This window comes from Pieris napi, chromosome 10 (genome assembly GCF_905475465.1).
Source record: "Pieris napi chromosome 10, ilPieNapi1.2, whole genome shotgun sequence".
NCBI classification, from domain to species: domain Eukaryota; kingdom Metazoa; phylum Arthropoda; class Insecta; order Lepidoptera; family Pieridae; genus Pieris; species Pieris napi.
The window spans coordinates 7583017-7599156 of record NC_062243.1 but is presented as its reverse complement, the minus strand read 5'-3'; the positions used below and the strand labels follow the sequence as shown (position 1 = coordinate 7599156).

General features: G+C 32.5%; 1 protein-coding gene across 2 annotated transcripts in view; it reads left to right on the top strand.

Moving 5' to 3' along the window:
• LOC125052935 overlaps positions 1-15258 on the top strand; it is a 101025-nt gene extending 85767 nt beyond the window's left edge. For both annotated transcript variants that reach the window (XM_047654026.1, XM_047654027.1), the window contains exons 28-36: positions 4844-4897; positions 5790-5891; positions 6464-6535; positions 7787-7877; positions 8400-8468; positions 10331-10455; positions 10774-10935; positions 13614-13751; positions 14445-15258. In XM_047654026.1, the coding sequence (XP_047509982.1) occupies positions 4844-4897; positions 5790-5891; positions 6464-6535; positions 7787-7877; positions 8400-8468; positions 10331-10455; positions 10774-10935; positions 13614-13751; positions 14445-14612 (981 nt within the window). In that variant the 3' untranslated portion in view covers positions 14613-15258. The remainder of the gene's footprint in view (positions 1-4843; positions 4898-5789; positions 5892-6463; positions 6536-7786; positions 7878-8399; positions 8469-10330; positions 10456-10773; positions 10936-13613; positions 13752-14444) is intronic.
• The last annotated feature ends 882 nt before the right edge of the window (positions 15259-16140 follow it).

The window sequence follows — 16140 nt, the reverse complement described above, 5'->3', positions numbered from 1 at the left end:
AAGTAAAAGCCAGTTCCATAAGACTTAACGCCATAAATTCTACTCACATTATTAAGATGTTACACATTATACCGAAATCCTTTTTCTCTATTTTGTATAATATATACAGATTGTATCCTAATGAATGAATAATATAGTAACTGCGGATAGGACACGTTGTGGCGGTACAGCAAAATATATTTATGTTTATATATTTTACATTTAGTACAAGTTTCATAGTTTTCGAGATGTTCGCCATTTTGGATTTTTTTTTAAATTACCCTCTAGCCACTTTTCTAAAATTTTTCAATCCGTTTTTTTAATAGTATTTCCATCCATAGAGTCCAATAGAGTCCATCTAGGACTATCGTATGGCTGTTTGGGGTTTGGGGCACATGCATAGTTTTTTAAAACAAAATTCTAAATAAAATTACATGTATTGCCTATATTTTCCTTACCTAACGTGATTTTTGAATCAATTTTTAATTTAATTTAAATATTATATTATACACAATTATTTTATGTATAATTCTTAAACAACATGCATGCTCTAAATTACCAGAAAATATGACGTAACAAATTACACACATCGGTTAAATTAGAGAACATAGAAATTACAAACAAGCAAGGAAAACCACATAAAAGTAAGGAACAAATATATAGTATTGTCTACGTTGTATATAGAAAATAAATTTAAACTTTAACTAATTGGTAAATTAAAAAAATATTATGTAAGATCTTATAGACTATAATCGCAACTCATTTCGCTCATTAAGTGATTTATTAATTTACTAAATTGTTATTATATTAACGAGGTCATTACTTTGAATTCAGTCAAACAACTTTTATAAACTACTAGGAATCAGCCCTGGCTTCACACGCCTTGTTTTCATATATGGGATACTATAGCATTCTAATGGTGAAATAAATTCTTGAAATCGGACTAGTAGTTTTTGAGAGTGTCGTTACTTACATACAAAAATACAAATCTTTTCTCTTTATTATAAATATAAAAATATATTAACATCGATTTATTACAGCTTTATTTTACTAAATGTGGTTTTTAGGATGGTTTAAGTTGCTATTATTTTGCAAAATTCCAAATTTTCTCTAATGCTTATATGATATATCAGAATCCTTAAACTCTCATACTCTCGAAGTATCCTTAAAATCCTTAAACTGCTTATATCAGTAACATAATATGTGTTTAAAATCCACAATTAAAAACTTCAATAAATATAATCATAAAATGTTCTATGTAGTAAATTATCTTTAAGTAGGGCTATCAGAGCACCTTTTATATTGCACTTAGTAACTCGAGTTGTGTAAACAGATTTATCAATGGCTTTTACCACCGCTAGTAATACGTCATACAGGCACTGTTTATATTAAAGTAGGTACAATAAAGCGTTCTTTTTTTTAAAAGTATCATATAATGCGTTGCATTGAACGACTTCGGTAAGAATAGATTTTCAAATTTGGAATACTGATACGTATGGATAGGTCGTGTTTAAAATTTTAAAAATGTTATCTCACGCCTAGAATCATTTCTTCATTATTTGATGAATGTAAAGTATTATTATAGCTGTTAGGTAATTGACCAATAGCCAAATTATAGATTACCAATACTCATAAGAGATATCCCTGTGAGATAAAGAGCTATTGACGAACACAACTACTAAGTATTAAGATGAATACTTAGTAGTTGTGTAGCTAGATATAAACGCGGCCTCCTTCAGCAATTTTCTATAAATCTAAATTAATCAAATGATGTTTTGCCACTTTCCGTTTTGCCTTCGCCCTTGCTCTATGTTACTTTTAACTTTGAATCTTAAGAACGAAATATAAGTTAGTTATTTGTGGTGTGTGGTACTTAAGTGAAGAGCAACTAAACTAAACGGCCCTTAGGAACCTATAGTAATCATAAAAAATAGTGTTTAAAATTATCACTATTACAACAGCTATAGTGTTTTTTACTCTTTAGTTAGTGTATGAAAAATAGACAAATGGATAAACAATTTAAAGTGAAGTGGAGAACGTAGAGTGATGTTTAGTGAAGTGTAAAATGACTGTAATGAACGAACGCTTGGATCCAGAACATTATTATAAACCAGTCGCGTTGTTTAGGGCAATATGGAAACGCACATTTTCTTTAAAAAAGAAAAAGGTAAGAAATCAACATTATGTGATTGTTTAATTTACAAAATGCTTAAATATAAAATAAAATTGATTAACAACTATTAATAGATTCTATGTAATTAAGAAATCTAAAAGTTTTTTTACGGTCCTTAAAGTAACAAGTGATTAAATTTTAAAAATTAATATTTAAATTGCATATTTTTTTCATTGTTTTTATTTAAAGTATGTGTTTTTGACTTCAGTAGCTTTTCTATGATAACATTTCAGTAAACCCAAGTTTGATGACGTTTTAAACTGTGTATTGTAAGTGTGGAGTTTCTTGCCCATTCTTCGCCATACGAAACTACCTTTTGGAAAGGGCAACTGGAATCAGCTTTATATTCTATTTAACATTAAAAAGTGCCATTTTAGATGGTCTAATTGGAATGAATGATTTCACTTGATTTGACCTCAAATGTTTGTATGAAAAATCTTAAAGTGGTGGTAACTAATGATATATTTTGTCAAACTCGTGGTATATTCATGGGTATATAACAATATTAGGTTAATACATACATACATAGTCTATTATGTAAATCAATTATTCTATTTTTACAGCGTTGGCACTCGTTGCTAACAATTTAACTTCCGTAGAAAAACTTGATAATGAACTTGCCACCATAGCTTAGCAAAGTGTTAAACGATAGCGTAATTTATTTAAAATATTTTAATATTAATAAGAACGATTAAAAAGAGTTTCCTGCCCGTTCTTCGTGCCCGCTCTAAGCCCTAGATGTGATTCCATTTTTTAAATCTAGACGTTCATATATGTACCAATATGTATTAATAAATTTTGATACCAAATGTTTGTAAGAAAAAACTTTGTTTTTCGAAACCACCAAGGATATGTTCTTATACAAATATTTTATACAGACGTTCTTTAGTACTTTGTCGAACTCATGGTACTGGAGCGATTTGTTACGAATCTTGAAGCAAAATCGATTGTAATGTATATTTATAAACTTTACACAATTTTTCATAAGTCTAGGCAACATTACAGTGTTAAAAAAGTATTCGTTTGAAAATACAAGTGGTTTCAAAAGCATCAAAGTGAGATGTTAATCAGTTGCGATGCTTTTATGCAGATTACACTGTTTCATTATTCTAACTGCGACTGAATTAATTTACAAGGAATGCATAACTATTTCATCGCGGGAACTCTTGCTTGTTTACGTAAAATCTTCGTATTCTTCCTGACGAAATAATTGTTTTGGGTTGCAAATAGAGAAAGCTAGCTGTAGCACTAGTACACACATTAATTTGCACACTGCACACTTCAATACTGGGGCATTTGCAAATGAATCTATATCTGAAATAGAGAAGGCAGAGAAGTCTATAATAAATGCTTAGACAATACTTAATATTAAATTAGCCGACTTTTTTGACTTTTTAATTGTATCTATTATTTTGGATGTTTATAACAAATAATAAACGATTATTTTTGTACCAAAATTTAAAAATTATTTTGTGTTAGGTAAAGCCGGATTTTATTTATTAGACCGTGTTATTTAAATTCCGGTCATAAATGATTTCTTGGCTTTAAAAGATCATTATTATGTCGTAATTTTTTTAATATTTATAGTCATGAGTAAGATACTTCCGTTGTTTATTTTTTTACTAATTTATAAATATTTATAGTAAAACTAGCTGACCCGGCAAACACTGTTTTGCCATGTATATTATTTCTAGGAAACATTTTTTAGTTCAATAAAAGAGCGTACTAACTAAATAATAAAAATAGGTGTTGAACGGAGAGTGTGAAAATTAGGGGTGTTTCATAAAAAAATAAATAAAAAAAAAATGTCTAAAAAATAAAAATAAAATGTTAGGGGTATGAAAACCTACCTACTGAATATGCATATAAAATCTGATAAAAATCGGTCAAGCTGTTTCGGAGGAGTATGGTAACTAACATTGTGACACGAGAATTATATATATAAGATTATCTATCATACGTTTATATATTTATTATACCTTAACCGTAACGGTGAGCTTAGTGTAACTTGGAGGTTGTTTGAGTTGGCAACCTGTTCTATTCCTGGCAAAACATTATTTCCCCTTAGGAAACTCGAACACGCATAAATCAAAGATAGGAATCTCTCTGTCTGGGTTCCACGCTTTCTTGGTTGTGTTTTAGACTATTCAAAAATATATCTCAAGTGAATCTTGTCTTAGACGCTGCAAAAATTAAATGTCTTTGACTGCTTTATTCTTGGATATTCAGACTTGTAATATAAACGTTATTTAAACTTCAGCTATGTGTATGAGTAATGAGTATACAGCATATACCTAGATACTATACCTCGTGAGAAATTATCTTAAATATTTGCTGATGATAAGCTGAATAAACATGTGCACGAGACAATTTAATGACTGCAGAAACCATTAAGAAGGAGCCTTCGACTAGGGCTTTTTAACACCACGAGGGTAGCGCCTGGGCCTAAGCTTTTTATTCAGTAACAAAAAAACTAAATAAGCCTCGTTACACTATTAAGAGTCGGATTAAATTAAAGAGCGTAATTAGACTTTATTTATTTTTATAAGTTTGTGCGCATATTTTACTAAGTAAATCCATCCATCATTGGAGTGATGTAAAAATATATATCAGTAGAGTATACAATTAAATTATTTTCACGTCATTAATAATTGTACAAATATTTTGATTATTTTAATTTTACTTTTTCAGCCGGACGACCGGTTCGCAAACTACAAAGGTGTCCGGGACATCACTATAAAGAAGGTAATGTATATTTTATGTAACAATTTATAAAAAATTCAAGAAATGATTTAAAAAACACATCGCCGGCACAAAACAATATGAAAATGAGTGTGTTGTTGAACAAATTTTATAATTATTCTGATATATATTCTAGAAATCAAAGCAAAGAAACTAGGCCATTCAAAACCTTGCTAACCTGCTAATACTATTTTTGAAGTGAAACTTCTTTAGAATCGTTGTGATTTCAAACCGGATGCAACGGAAAAAGCGACAGTAAAAAGAGACAGACACATAAATTAATAGGATTTGGCGTGAGAGAGAGTGAGAGAGGAGGCATTATACAGTGTATAAACTTTAAATTAGTGTGTATTTGAACATTTTCTGAAATAAAAAAACAGATTTGATGAAAATTAAATAAGTAAGTCAAGTAAGTAGTTTAATTATAAAATTAGATTATTTATCAATTTTATTTACAAATCATTAGTTATAGAAACTTTTTGAAGTGAAAACTTCGTACTACACTTAATTAAAAGTTTATATACTGTATAATGCTTCCTATCTCATTTTCTCCCACGTTGGATCTTGTGAATTTATTTCAAACTTTTATTATTTTAGTTTTTACCAAATTAAAGATTAAGTTATAAATAAAAATTTAACATTAAAATATATTTTTTTTAAAGAAAAGATCCTACATTTAGATAGAGAAAAAGTCTAATTTACATATTTTAATTATACAAATTTTGTTTTTGAAGGTTTCACTTCTACCACGTGTGAATTGGACACATGATTTTTTTTTTCTTACAATGGTTCCCTCTGGAGACTTCCAAAGCGATAAGGCCGGCGGTTGCGCTCCTTAGTTATTCTAATTGTACCGTTTTTGCAATGTCTCAAATAAAATGTCTTAAATTTTCAGGGTCCATCGGGATTGGGCATCATGATCATAGAAGGCAGACACACAGAGGCAGGCCGCGGTATATTTATTTCCGATCTGCAAGAGGGCAGCGCAGCAGAACAAGTGAGTAAAATAAAATAAATCAAATCAAAATAAACCATATTTCTCAAACTTTACAAGACTAGTTTTGATAAAGAATGAAATTATTACATGGATAACTGAAAGTTTAATCGAGATTTTAATCAGTAAAGATCCAATATTTAGCTGTTTTTGAACTGCTACGTATATCGTAGAGTAGAGTTAGATATAATTTTTCTTATAAGAGCAGCAGCCTTGTGTCTTAAGCGGGCATCTCTCAACTCTGACGTCGACGTTTCTATGTGCGCATAAAACATGTACTCATACGGTGACAGCTAACTTCGTGAGGAACCCATATTAGGCAAAAAAAATCCACAATGTGTGTCAGGCACAGAATGCTTATTACCTACTTGTTTCTGAAAAAATTGAATAAACGAGAATCGACAATCTGCGGTCAATAGCTATAGGGTTGTAACGCCATTGTATTATTATTATTATTGTTCGAATTCATAATTAGTCTATGAGCAAGTATTATTACAATTGTTCGCCCGACTCGTTGACAACTTGACTAAGAGCTGAACTTGATTATTTTTTTAAAGTAACAATACATTTTTCAGGCTGGTATGAATATAGGTGACATGATCCTCGCTGTTAACAGGGAGTCTCTTCTAACCTGCAGTTATGATGCTGTAAGTAATTTTAGAATAATGTTTAATATTTTAAGTTATTTATGCTGATAAATTTCTAACTATTTTACACGCTTTATATTAGCTTGACCTGTATGTATGTATGTATGTAACCGACTCCTTCGGACTCGATTTTGACCCACTTTAAACGGACAGATTTAATTCAAACTTTGTACACTATAAGAATCAGCGACAATATAATATTTTCATAGGTTTATCTCGAAAAAACAATGACATTTTTTTAAAGTCCACAAAGCAATACGATTAAATTGAGACACCACGTATTGCTGCTAGGACTAAAAAGTGGAAAATAAATATAGTTTAAAAAACTATAAAACACGCTTTTAAAGCACATCAAACTAAAAAGTGAAAAATAATTCCTAATTTAGGCTGAAAATGGTAATGAACAAAAAATACTGGTTTTATTGTGAAAAAGCGTGGGTTGCTCGATAGACGAAAAATATGGCACAGAGCGCAAATGGCAAATTATTTTTCACTTTTTAGTTTTAAAGCTTGTTTTATAGTTTCTTTTTAAACTATATTCATTTTTACGTTTTATTTCAAGATATTATTGAGCTTTTAGTGTAGCCGTAAATGTCTACAAAGAAGAGTGACACGTATTTTTTTCTATCCGTACCGCTCTAATTTTATATATATAAATATATATATATATATATATATATATAGTACTAGCTGATCCGGCAAACGTCGTTTTGCCATGTATATCATTTATAATAAAAAATAGAGGTTGATCGTAGAGGGGTGAAAATTAGGGGTTAATGCTGTAATGCATAAAAAAATAAAATTTAAAAATTTTGTCTAAAAAATAAAAAAAATAATTTAGGGGTGGACTACCCCTAACATTTAGGGGGATGAAAAATAGATGTTGGCCGATTCTCATAGATACCGGATAAGCACAAAAAATTTCATCAAAATCGGTCAAGCCGTTTCGGAGGAGTATGGCAACGAAAACTGTGACACGAGAATTTTATATATTAGATAATTCTGTATAAGACAACAGCGCAAAAAATATTAAAATGTAATATTAAAATAAACGCGAAAAATTACAAATCATGCATCTATATATAGTCTCTGTTTTTCTTCCTTCTCTGACTGAAAGCTATTAACAATTTAAATCACACTTACAATCTCATATGTACTCTGCGTGAAATGAAATAATTCCTACGAGTGAGATGCCGGGCCATTGTCATTTATTTTGAAATAAGAATTTATTTTATTCCATAATGCTTTCAGGCCGCAGCAAAGCTGAAGCAGACAGAAGGTGTGGTTATTCTGACAGTATGCAGTCCCAATATGAAGGATCCTGATGAGTCTGGAACTTCCGGTAATTAATTATTTTTAATAGTGCATTGTTGGCCTAGTGGCTTTAGCGTGCGACTCTCATACCTGAGGTTGTAGGTTCGATCCCCGTGCACCAATGGATTTTCTTTCTATGTGCGCATTAAACATTTGCTCGAACGGTGAAGGAAAACACCTAAAGGAAACCGACATGTCTTAGACCCAAAATGTCGACGGCGTGTGTCAGGCACAGGAGGCTGATCACCTACTTGCCTATTAGATTAAAAAATGATCATGAAACAGATTCAGAAATCTTGTAGAATTTTGAATCGAAGGTTGTAGCGCCACTGATTTATTTATTTTTAATATATCTATTCGAAAATATAAATTCAATAATTATTTACACTTTTATGTTCCTTTTTGGTGCTAGTTAAAATATAAAAATAATTAACTGTTTTATTTAAAGAAGTTTTATTTTAAGAATACATTTTATAATCTTAATTTGAGTCTATGTCAGCAAAAAGTATTAATTCAATTTAAGCTAAATATGACATTACAATTATTCCAGGTGTCAGCGGGAGTCAAACGCCGAACCAAGACGGTCAGGCTCCGAAGCCAGCACCTTCGCCGGCCAAACGTAAATATGGCTATCTCAATATATATTTTTCTCTGAGATCATTCTTTGCACATTTGAACTATTTGATATATTTACTAATGACAAAGTTTTAAGGACTACCGAACGACAGATACCAATTGTTTTTTTTTAATTATTTAGTTATCTACTATATAAAAATAAGTCGGGTTTTCCTTCCTGACGCTATAACTCCAGAACGCACGAACCGATTTCCACGGTTTTGCATTCGTTGGAAAGGTCTCGGGCTCCGTGAGGTTTATAGCAAAATTCTGTCAAAATTTCAACAGAAAAGCGGGATCACCAAACGAAATGTTACATAAAACAAAGCCATCTGGTGGCGAAACGGAGTTCGCCGAGTTTGCTAGTTATACATAAAGTTCAGATTGACGCCTCCCTAGTCCGCGCCACCACTCATTGCCGACGGGAACCCTTTTTTTTTTTTTGATATCCGAGGTGGAAATGGATTTGCGCATCCCCTGAACAGGGGTATGTGGGACTCGACCCACGCCAAAATCTCTGCTATTCAGAGACTGGGTGAGCAATACCCACTAAAACCACCTCGAGTAGTTCCGACAAAGCCGCGTTACAGAGGCTCCGGGGTCGCTGTCGCATTCTACCGGGACCAGCCGACGGGAACCCTGGAACTAAATTTGTCGTTACAGTGAAATTATATTTTATTCGTAGGTAGGTATAGGTAAAACATTAGAAGCCAATCTTGGAGACTAGTTCGCGAATTTCATATTAATTTATGTTACGTTGGGGTAAATTAGTCTTGCACCTAACACTAGCAACATATTACTACGCCGCGGTACTCGCTAGCGCCGCGTCTATCGGTATTCAGTGGTGGCGCGGACTCTAAGTCAAAAAGCTGTGACAGGGAAGCTTCGCTCTTCTTTAATTAACACGTTTTAACAAAATAAATGTGATGACTGTATGTGTGTGTGTGAATGACGAATAAACCTAAGTGAATGTGTGCATGAAAAAGATGGACTAAGGAAAAATTTATAAGAGAGTATTAAGTAATGCTTCTGTTTTGTTATAGTTGAGTGTACCAAGCCAATAGTTTAATATCGTTTTACATTTGCTACGACTAATATAATTAATAAACTAAAAACACATTTATAAAATAGTTTAAACTAATATATTTACAATATATACTGAGATTTGTAAAATAGAAATGTACACCCCTTTCGTTTGGTTTTTTTTTCATTACGAAGTGACAAATTAGATAATATATACAGTCAAACCTGGGTAAGGGAGAACTGGATAAGTGAGAAAACTCTATAAGTGAGAGTAATAGCCGGGACCCGTCATTTTATGCTCCTAAAACCTCTATTAGCGAGAAACAGAAACCTCTGTAAGAGAGAGTCGTTTTTCCCTTATGCACCTCCGTAAGTGAGACTGCTACTTATCTTTACCTCTATAAGCGACAGTCGGGCTTTATTTATTTATATTATGTACTTTAAATGCGTTGGAGACGGTCCATCAGTACTTTGAATACGCGGCGCGGCGGTTGTTGATCAAGCAATATTCGACAAAATTTATGAGCTAGAGAGAAACATTCAAAATACAAAAACAGAAACCCAAACGAAATTAACGGTATTTTTTAGTACATTAGTTCTAAATAGAATAAAATATATATTTCACACATTATGCACATAATTTTATCATATTACATATTTACTACATTCGTACTTGCTCCTCCTTACCTCTATAAGAGAGAAACGCTACCCATGTACCTGCATTAGCGAGAAACTCGGGTTAGTGAGAAACCTCCATAAGCGAGAATGAGATTGTGCTCCCTTGAACTCTCGCTTATCCAGGTTTGACTGTATATAATAATTTATTTCTCCATACATTTTCAGCTGAGCCACCCGCTGACCCTGCAACAGCTCAGCTAAGAGCCAATCAAGACACTGTGATAGAAATCAACTCTAACAACGAAGTGTTAGGAATATTGCTACTTGGAGGCAGCGACACTTTGCTAAACGTAAGTATTCATCTAAACTAATACTAAAAAGAGGATGTTATTTTTGTATGTTTGAAACGCATAAACTCGAAAACTAAGACCTAATTTTACCGTTTTTTAAGAGTATAATAACAAATTAATCTATGAAATTAAAGTATCTTTATTATTATTATTTTACGTCCTTGTAATATATCATAAGAAAATCCCACTTTTCACATTTCTTTACTCCTGGCAAAGCTTATAAGCGAAAAAGCGGCCAATTGAACCGTGTTATTTTTACATACAAAATTTGTGGCATACATTCTAAACAAATTATTTCTTTTTGCATCGAAATGACAGGGTGCAGCAGCTGTAGTACTAGACATTTATAAGAACGGGTGCATCGCTAAAGACGGGAGACTGCGACCCGGAGACCAGATCAAGGACTGCAATGGGATCACCATCACCAAAGAGATGACACACGAGAGAATTTGCGTTTCTATCAAACAGAAGGCACCCAAGGTATGCAGATGTTGAGTTTTTTTTTTATAGAACGGGGGACAAACGGGCAGGAGGCTCACCTGATGTAAAGTGATACCGCCGCCCATGGACACTCTCAATGCCAGAGGGCTCGCGAGTGCGTTGCCGGCCTTTTAAGAATTGGTGCGCTCTTTTCTTGAAGGACCCTAAGTCGAATTGGTTCGGAAATACTTCAGTTATTATTAGTTTGATCGATATGTATATGATATTGTTGGAATTGGATAATTCTTGAGTATAAAGTTCTATGTAAATTTTTCTACAAATTTCTAGGAAACTAAATATCATGTCCTGTTTGTATTCTAACTTAGGGAGCAGTTCAAGTTTAATCACAATCGGGTCAATAGTTTTTCATGAGTATCGACATATAGCGAGATATGAGTTTAATGTTCCAACCAATTTAGGTTTCTTTAGTAAATGTGCGAAATTCATTTTCAAAAATGTATGTTAAGACAAAAAAAAACAACCTTTTTTTGTGCCATGACTACACCACCACATTAACCAAAAGAGTACCGAGAGTTTTTTCGCCGGCTTTTTCTCTCGGCCTACACCCTCTGTCTTCTTTGCCGATGAGTAGGGATGCCTTCAAATTTAATGACGTGGAATAAGTGATACATGTATCTTATGTTCCATTAAAAAACTTTTTTTTTTTTTTTTACCTAATATTCTTATCCCCCCCCCCCCCATGTAACATACATAATTTATATATTAAACAATTGAATTGTTCACTTAAGAAATTTAAATGTTAGGTTTTCGGAAGAAATCACTAGGAAATTGTTAACGAAACAAGAAGTAAATTTTCAAAAAAATTATGAATTCCGAATAAATTTAATAAAGATTTTTTTTTCTATATAAATTTAATGAGATCCTTGCTCTTGAATCTTGATGCTTGCTGCACAGAGATTTTAAAGTGGGTTCTAATTTGGTAAGCTTCAGTCTTCAGTTTCAGTGTTATGGTAGGGGAGCCCAAGAGGGGATTTCGGGATTTACTAAAGCGCGGCAGATTAATATATAGGGGGATACCTTGTACCCGGTTAAGTACCTCCACAAAATATGAGGCCCATATATAAGGCCGCACGTGAAGGAGACAGGATCAGTTTAGTAAAAAAAAATTGACCATCAGAAATTCCCGAGCGCGTCAGATTAAGGTAGGGTGAGTTAATTACATCCTAAAAAGTGTATATTCCACTAATCTGACAATTTGAGAGTGACGGAAAAAAAGGGGAGGGCAACAAAGTTGTAAAAAAAAAACGTCATCTCGACATTCTCGAGCGTAGCTAATTTTTTTTTTATTTTGAAGGAAATATTTCAAGAATAATGAAAAATATATAATCTGACGATTTCCGCAAGCCGAAATAACAAAAATTCGTCGATAAAGTTAAATGCGTGCAGCTGCGTGATGCCTACATTTCCTTAAACCGATCGGAATCTACTAAACGGCGTTCTAAATATTTCCCTCAAAATTACATTTCCTGTGAATTTGAACCGATTCGGACCGATAGATTTTGAGAAATTTTGAAAAATCTTAAAAAAATAAGAAATATTTTTTTTTAAAGTGGTTTCTTTATCAATCAACTTCAAAAACTAATCCGCCTTTGAGCTTGAAAAACCACGTCGATCGCCACCAAGCTGGTCAAAAGCGGTTGATTCGTTCGAGAGATATTGTACACGAAAGAAACCCGAAAAAGTGTTTTTTCGGGATTACTCCGAAATTTGTGGTTCGATCAATTAAAATTGCAAAATTACTTATGAGAATGATAAAACTGCGTCGAATGCCGCCAACCGCGTGAAAATTGCTAGATCCATTCAAAAGTTATTGCTGTTTGAAAATTCCAAAAATAGTGTTCTATGAAACTTCTATCAGACTTTCGAGCTGGGAGAGCTCAAATGCATAGAAATGTTATTTCTTTGAACTCAGCGAGCTCAAAATATCAATTTTAAGCGCCCAGGAATGGAATTAGCGGGAAGTTGCAGGGATGGCCCTTTAGGTGAACCGTTTTTCTATTTTTTTTTTGTCAGATCAGGCGAATCCCTCTAGATAATCGTCAGATTATGAGACAGTACGTTTAGAACATAAAGATGAACCACATATATCTTAATCTGACGCGCTTGAGTATTTCAAAATTGCGATTTTTTTTTGCAAATTAAGAAAATGGCTGTGGGTTTGCGTCCCATCGAAATCGTCAGATTAGTGAATGAGAGCTTTTTTTTGGTGCACTTAACACTCCCTTAGAAAATCTGACGCGCTCGATAAATTATTTTTTTTTTTAATTTTCAACCCTTAAATACAACCACCCGCATCATGCAAACGATCAGATTAACATACGTACATTATTAAAAATACGTAGGGCATAGATGCTATCAATATCTGACGCGCTCGAGGATGTCCATGCAACAGTTTTTTTTTACATATTTAACTATCTATAGCCGCTTCCCCCACCGATGAAAAGGAATTTATCATATAACATTTTTTTCTTCTTTTTATCTAAGCTTTGAATCCCAATAGGTCTCTACGACGCTCGAGTAAATCCCCATTTAGCATCGTGGGCTCCCCTACCATTATATTTACGATTACCCCCTGTGGGACGTAGGCCCCATGTTGTGAATAACTGCGTTAGAAAGTATTTTATGTATGATTTTTATTGTATATTTATATTTTCCAGTTAAAAATGAACGTGTACCGGCCAGAGCCCATAGTCTACGATGAGATTGATGTAGAATTAACTAAAAAAGGGGGCAAAGCTCTAGGGCTGGCGTGCATACAACCTGTTCAAGGCACGGGAGTCTACTTAGGTGAACTGGTGAGTTTATTTATTTATAAACAAAATTGTTAAAAAATTAGCATTATGATAAATATAATAATAGTGAAGCATTTATAATGACTTGTCAATGAAAATATATTAAGAGAATATTAAGGGAGGTTGTAAAATTATTAATTGCTCAGTTTATTTAACTTTCAACTCAATTAATATAAATCACATAATTAAGTCATACAAGAGTGATAAAGATAAAGTAATTTCTATTTACTTACAGATTGTATATAACTTTAGTTAATCTTAATATATATAAATTACGTGTCACGTTTTTTGTCCGCTATGGACTCCTAAACTACCGAACCCGATATCAATCAAATTTGCACACCGTGTGTAGTTTGATCCAACTTAAAAGATAGGATACATATCAATTTATACCCGCAATATTATTTTATTACGAATTATTTGTTTATTATTTCATAGTCACAATTCTAACAGATGGTGCTGTGTTGGAAGTACCAACGTTTCACATAAGCTACAATTTAATGGCATAACCACCAAAAAAGCCATCCCCATGATTGGTGTTCTCTTACCGTTTCCCTTGAATAGTTTGCTACTATGTAATATAACAAAAACCTTAGCCACAGCAACGCTTGACCGATCTGCTAGTATTATGATATAAAATGAATAATTCTTTATTTTTAATAGTTATATATGCCAATTGATTTGATTTCTTTCAAGCTTGCCGGTTCACCAGCGGAAGTTGACGGGCGTCTCCAGCGTGGGGATTTCCTAGCATCTGTGGACGGCAAGGATATGACGTCAGCAGACGCCCCGACCGCCGCCGCAGCGCTCAAACTTTGCACCAACAAGGTTCCCATCAAAGTGAAGAGATTCAAAATTAAGTGAACGATCAGTGCTTAGTGCGGTTTAATAAAACGATTTAGTATGCTGCATTCGATATTGAGTAATATGATTTAGTGCGTTTCAGTGCAGTCATTTGTTTCTTTGGCAATTGTTTTACTGTTGCGGCTTCTACGTCTCTGTACCTGAGAACTTTAAGTTTGTTAGTTGTGTTTTATGTATAATGTCACAAAAGCAAAAATAAGTTTAGCTGTCACAATATGATGTAAAATAAATATTTGATTATATTTGAGCTAGCGTTTGATCCTCTCTGTAGATCTAGAGAAACATAAATGGTTTTTTATGTGACACATTTCTCCGTTTATTTCTGATTCTTTTAATGTTGTTTTAAATACCTTATAAAATTTAACAAGGGCATTCTGTGCAAAAACCGGGGGCGATCAATTCGAACTCAAATCAACTCGAATTTGGGGGGGGGGGCTTGTAAAAACTCCAAAAAGCTAAAAGACTCAAATTACTTAGTATGTTATGTTTGTGCAAGTTTTTAAAGGTCAAAGTCCGAAAAAATTAGCACAGATGGAGACTTTTTAAAATTCTGACGTCAGATTTATGTACATTTTCAGCAAGATAGGAAATTACTTTCTTTTAGCGCTAATTGGTCGTTGTCTATTGAAGCTACAGATTACAAAAAAAATTTTTGTAATCTGTAAAATTAAAAAAGTAAAATTCAGTATTTCGTATATTAAATATTAATTTAGTTTTATATAAATCGTTTAAGTACATGGGCCGATAAAACCCTTTATCAGTAGGATGTACAATGTACATTATTTATTTGTGCTAAGATTAAAAATGGTTATTTCAAAAATTCGAGTATTTACGTTATTTTTGTAGTTTATGACTTCGTTTTAGTTTGGTTGTACACATTTCAAATTATATTTGCTTGCATTGATTTCTTTAAAAATTCGCGGTTCCTTTAGTTTTTTAAAGTCGGTTAAAAACTGAAAACTTTATGTTTTTTAACTTCATGTTATCTAAAAATTTATATTTATTTTGTTTCATTTACCGTGAGTAAACATTTAAGGGCTAATTCAGACAGGGTCAGCAAATGATTTTTGAAATAACATTCTCCTTTATTTATTAAGTTTAGGCAACTTCAGGTACAAATAATTTTTCTTCATAAATACAATATTATTTGCACGGCATATTTATATTTTTAATATTAACTTGCCAATGGAATGGAATTTGTTTTAAGGTTTTAGACTAATGCTAACAATCTAGTCTGAATTCTTAGTGGATTCATAAAATCGGATAGTAATCATTTCGATTTAGGAAATTAGTTAAATTATAGGAAATGTGCAAAATAGTTAAAAATTATCTACCACATAAATTTCTAAGACTTCAAGAGTCAAATTCATTTCTAATTATTAAAATATTCACATTGAAAATACAATGTCAAATGCGTAGTATTCTAAATCATTGTAAATTGTAAAAATCTAATTCTAAATAGAATATTGCTTAAATTTATCGCCAAAATTAGATAGGCATTAGTAAATAGTACGGGGTGATAGTTTCC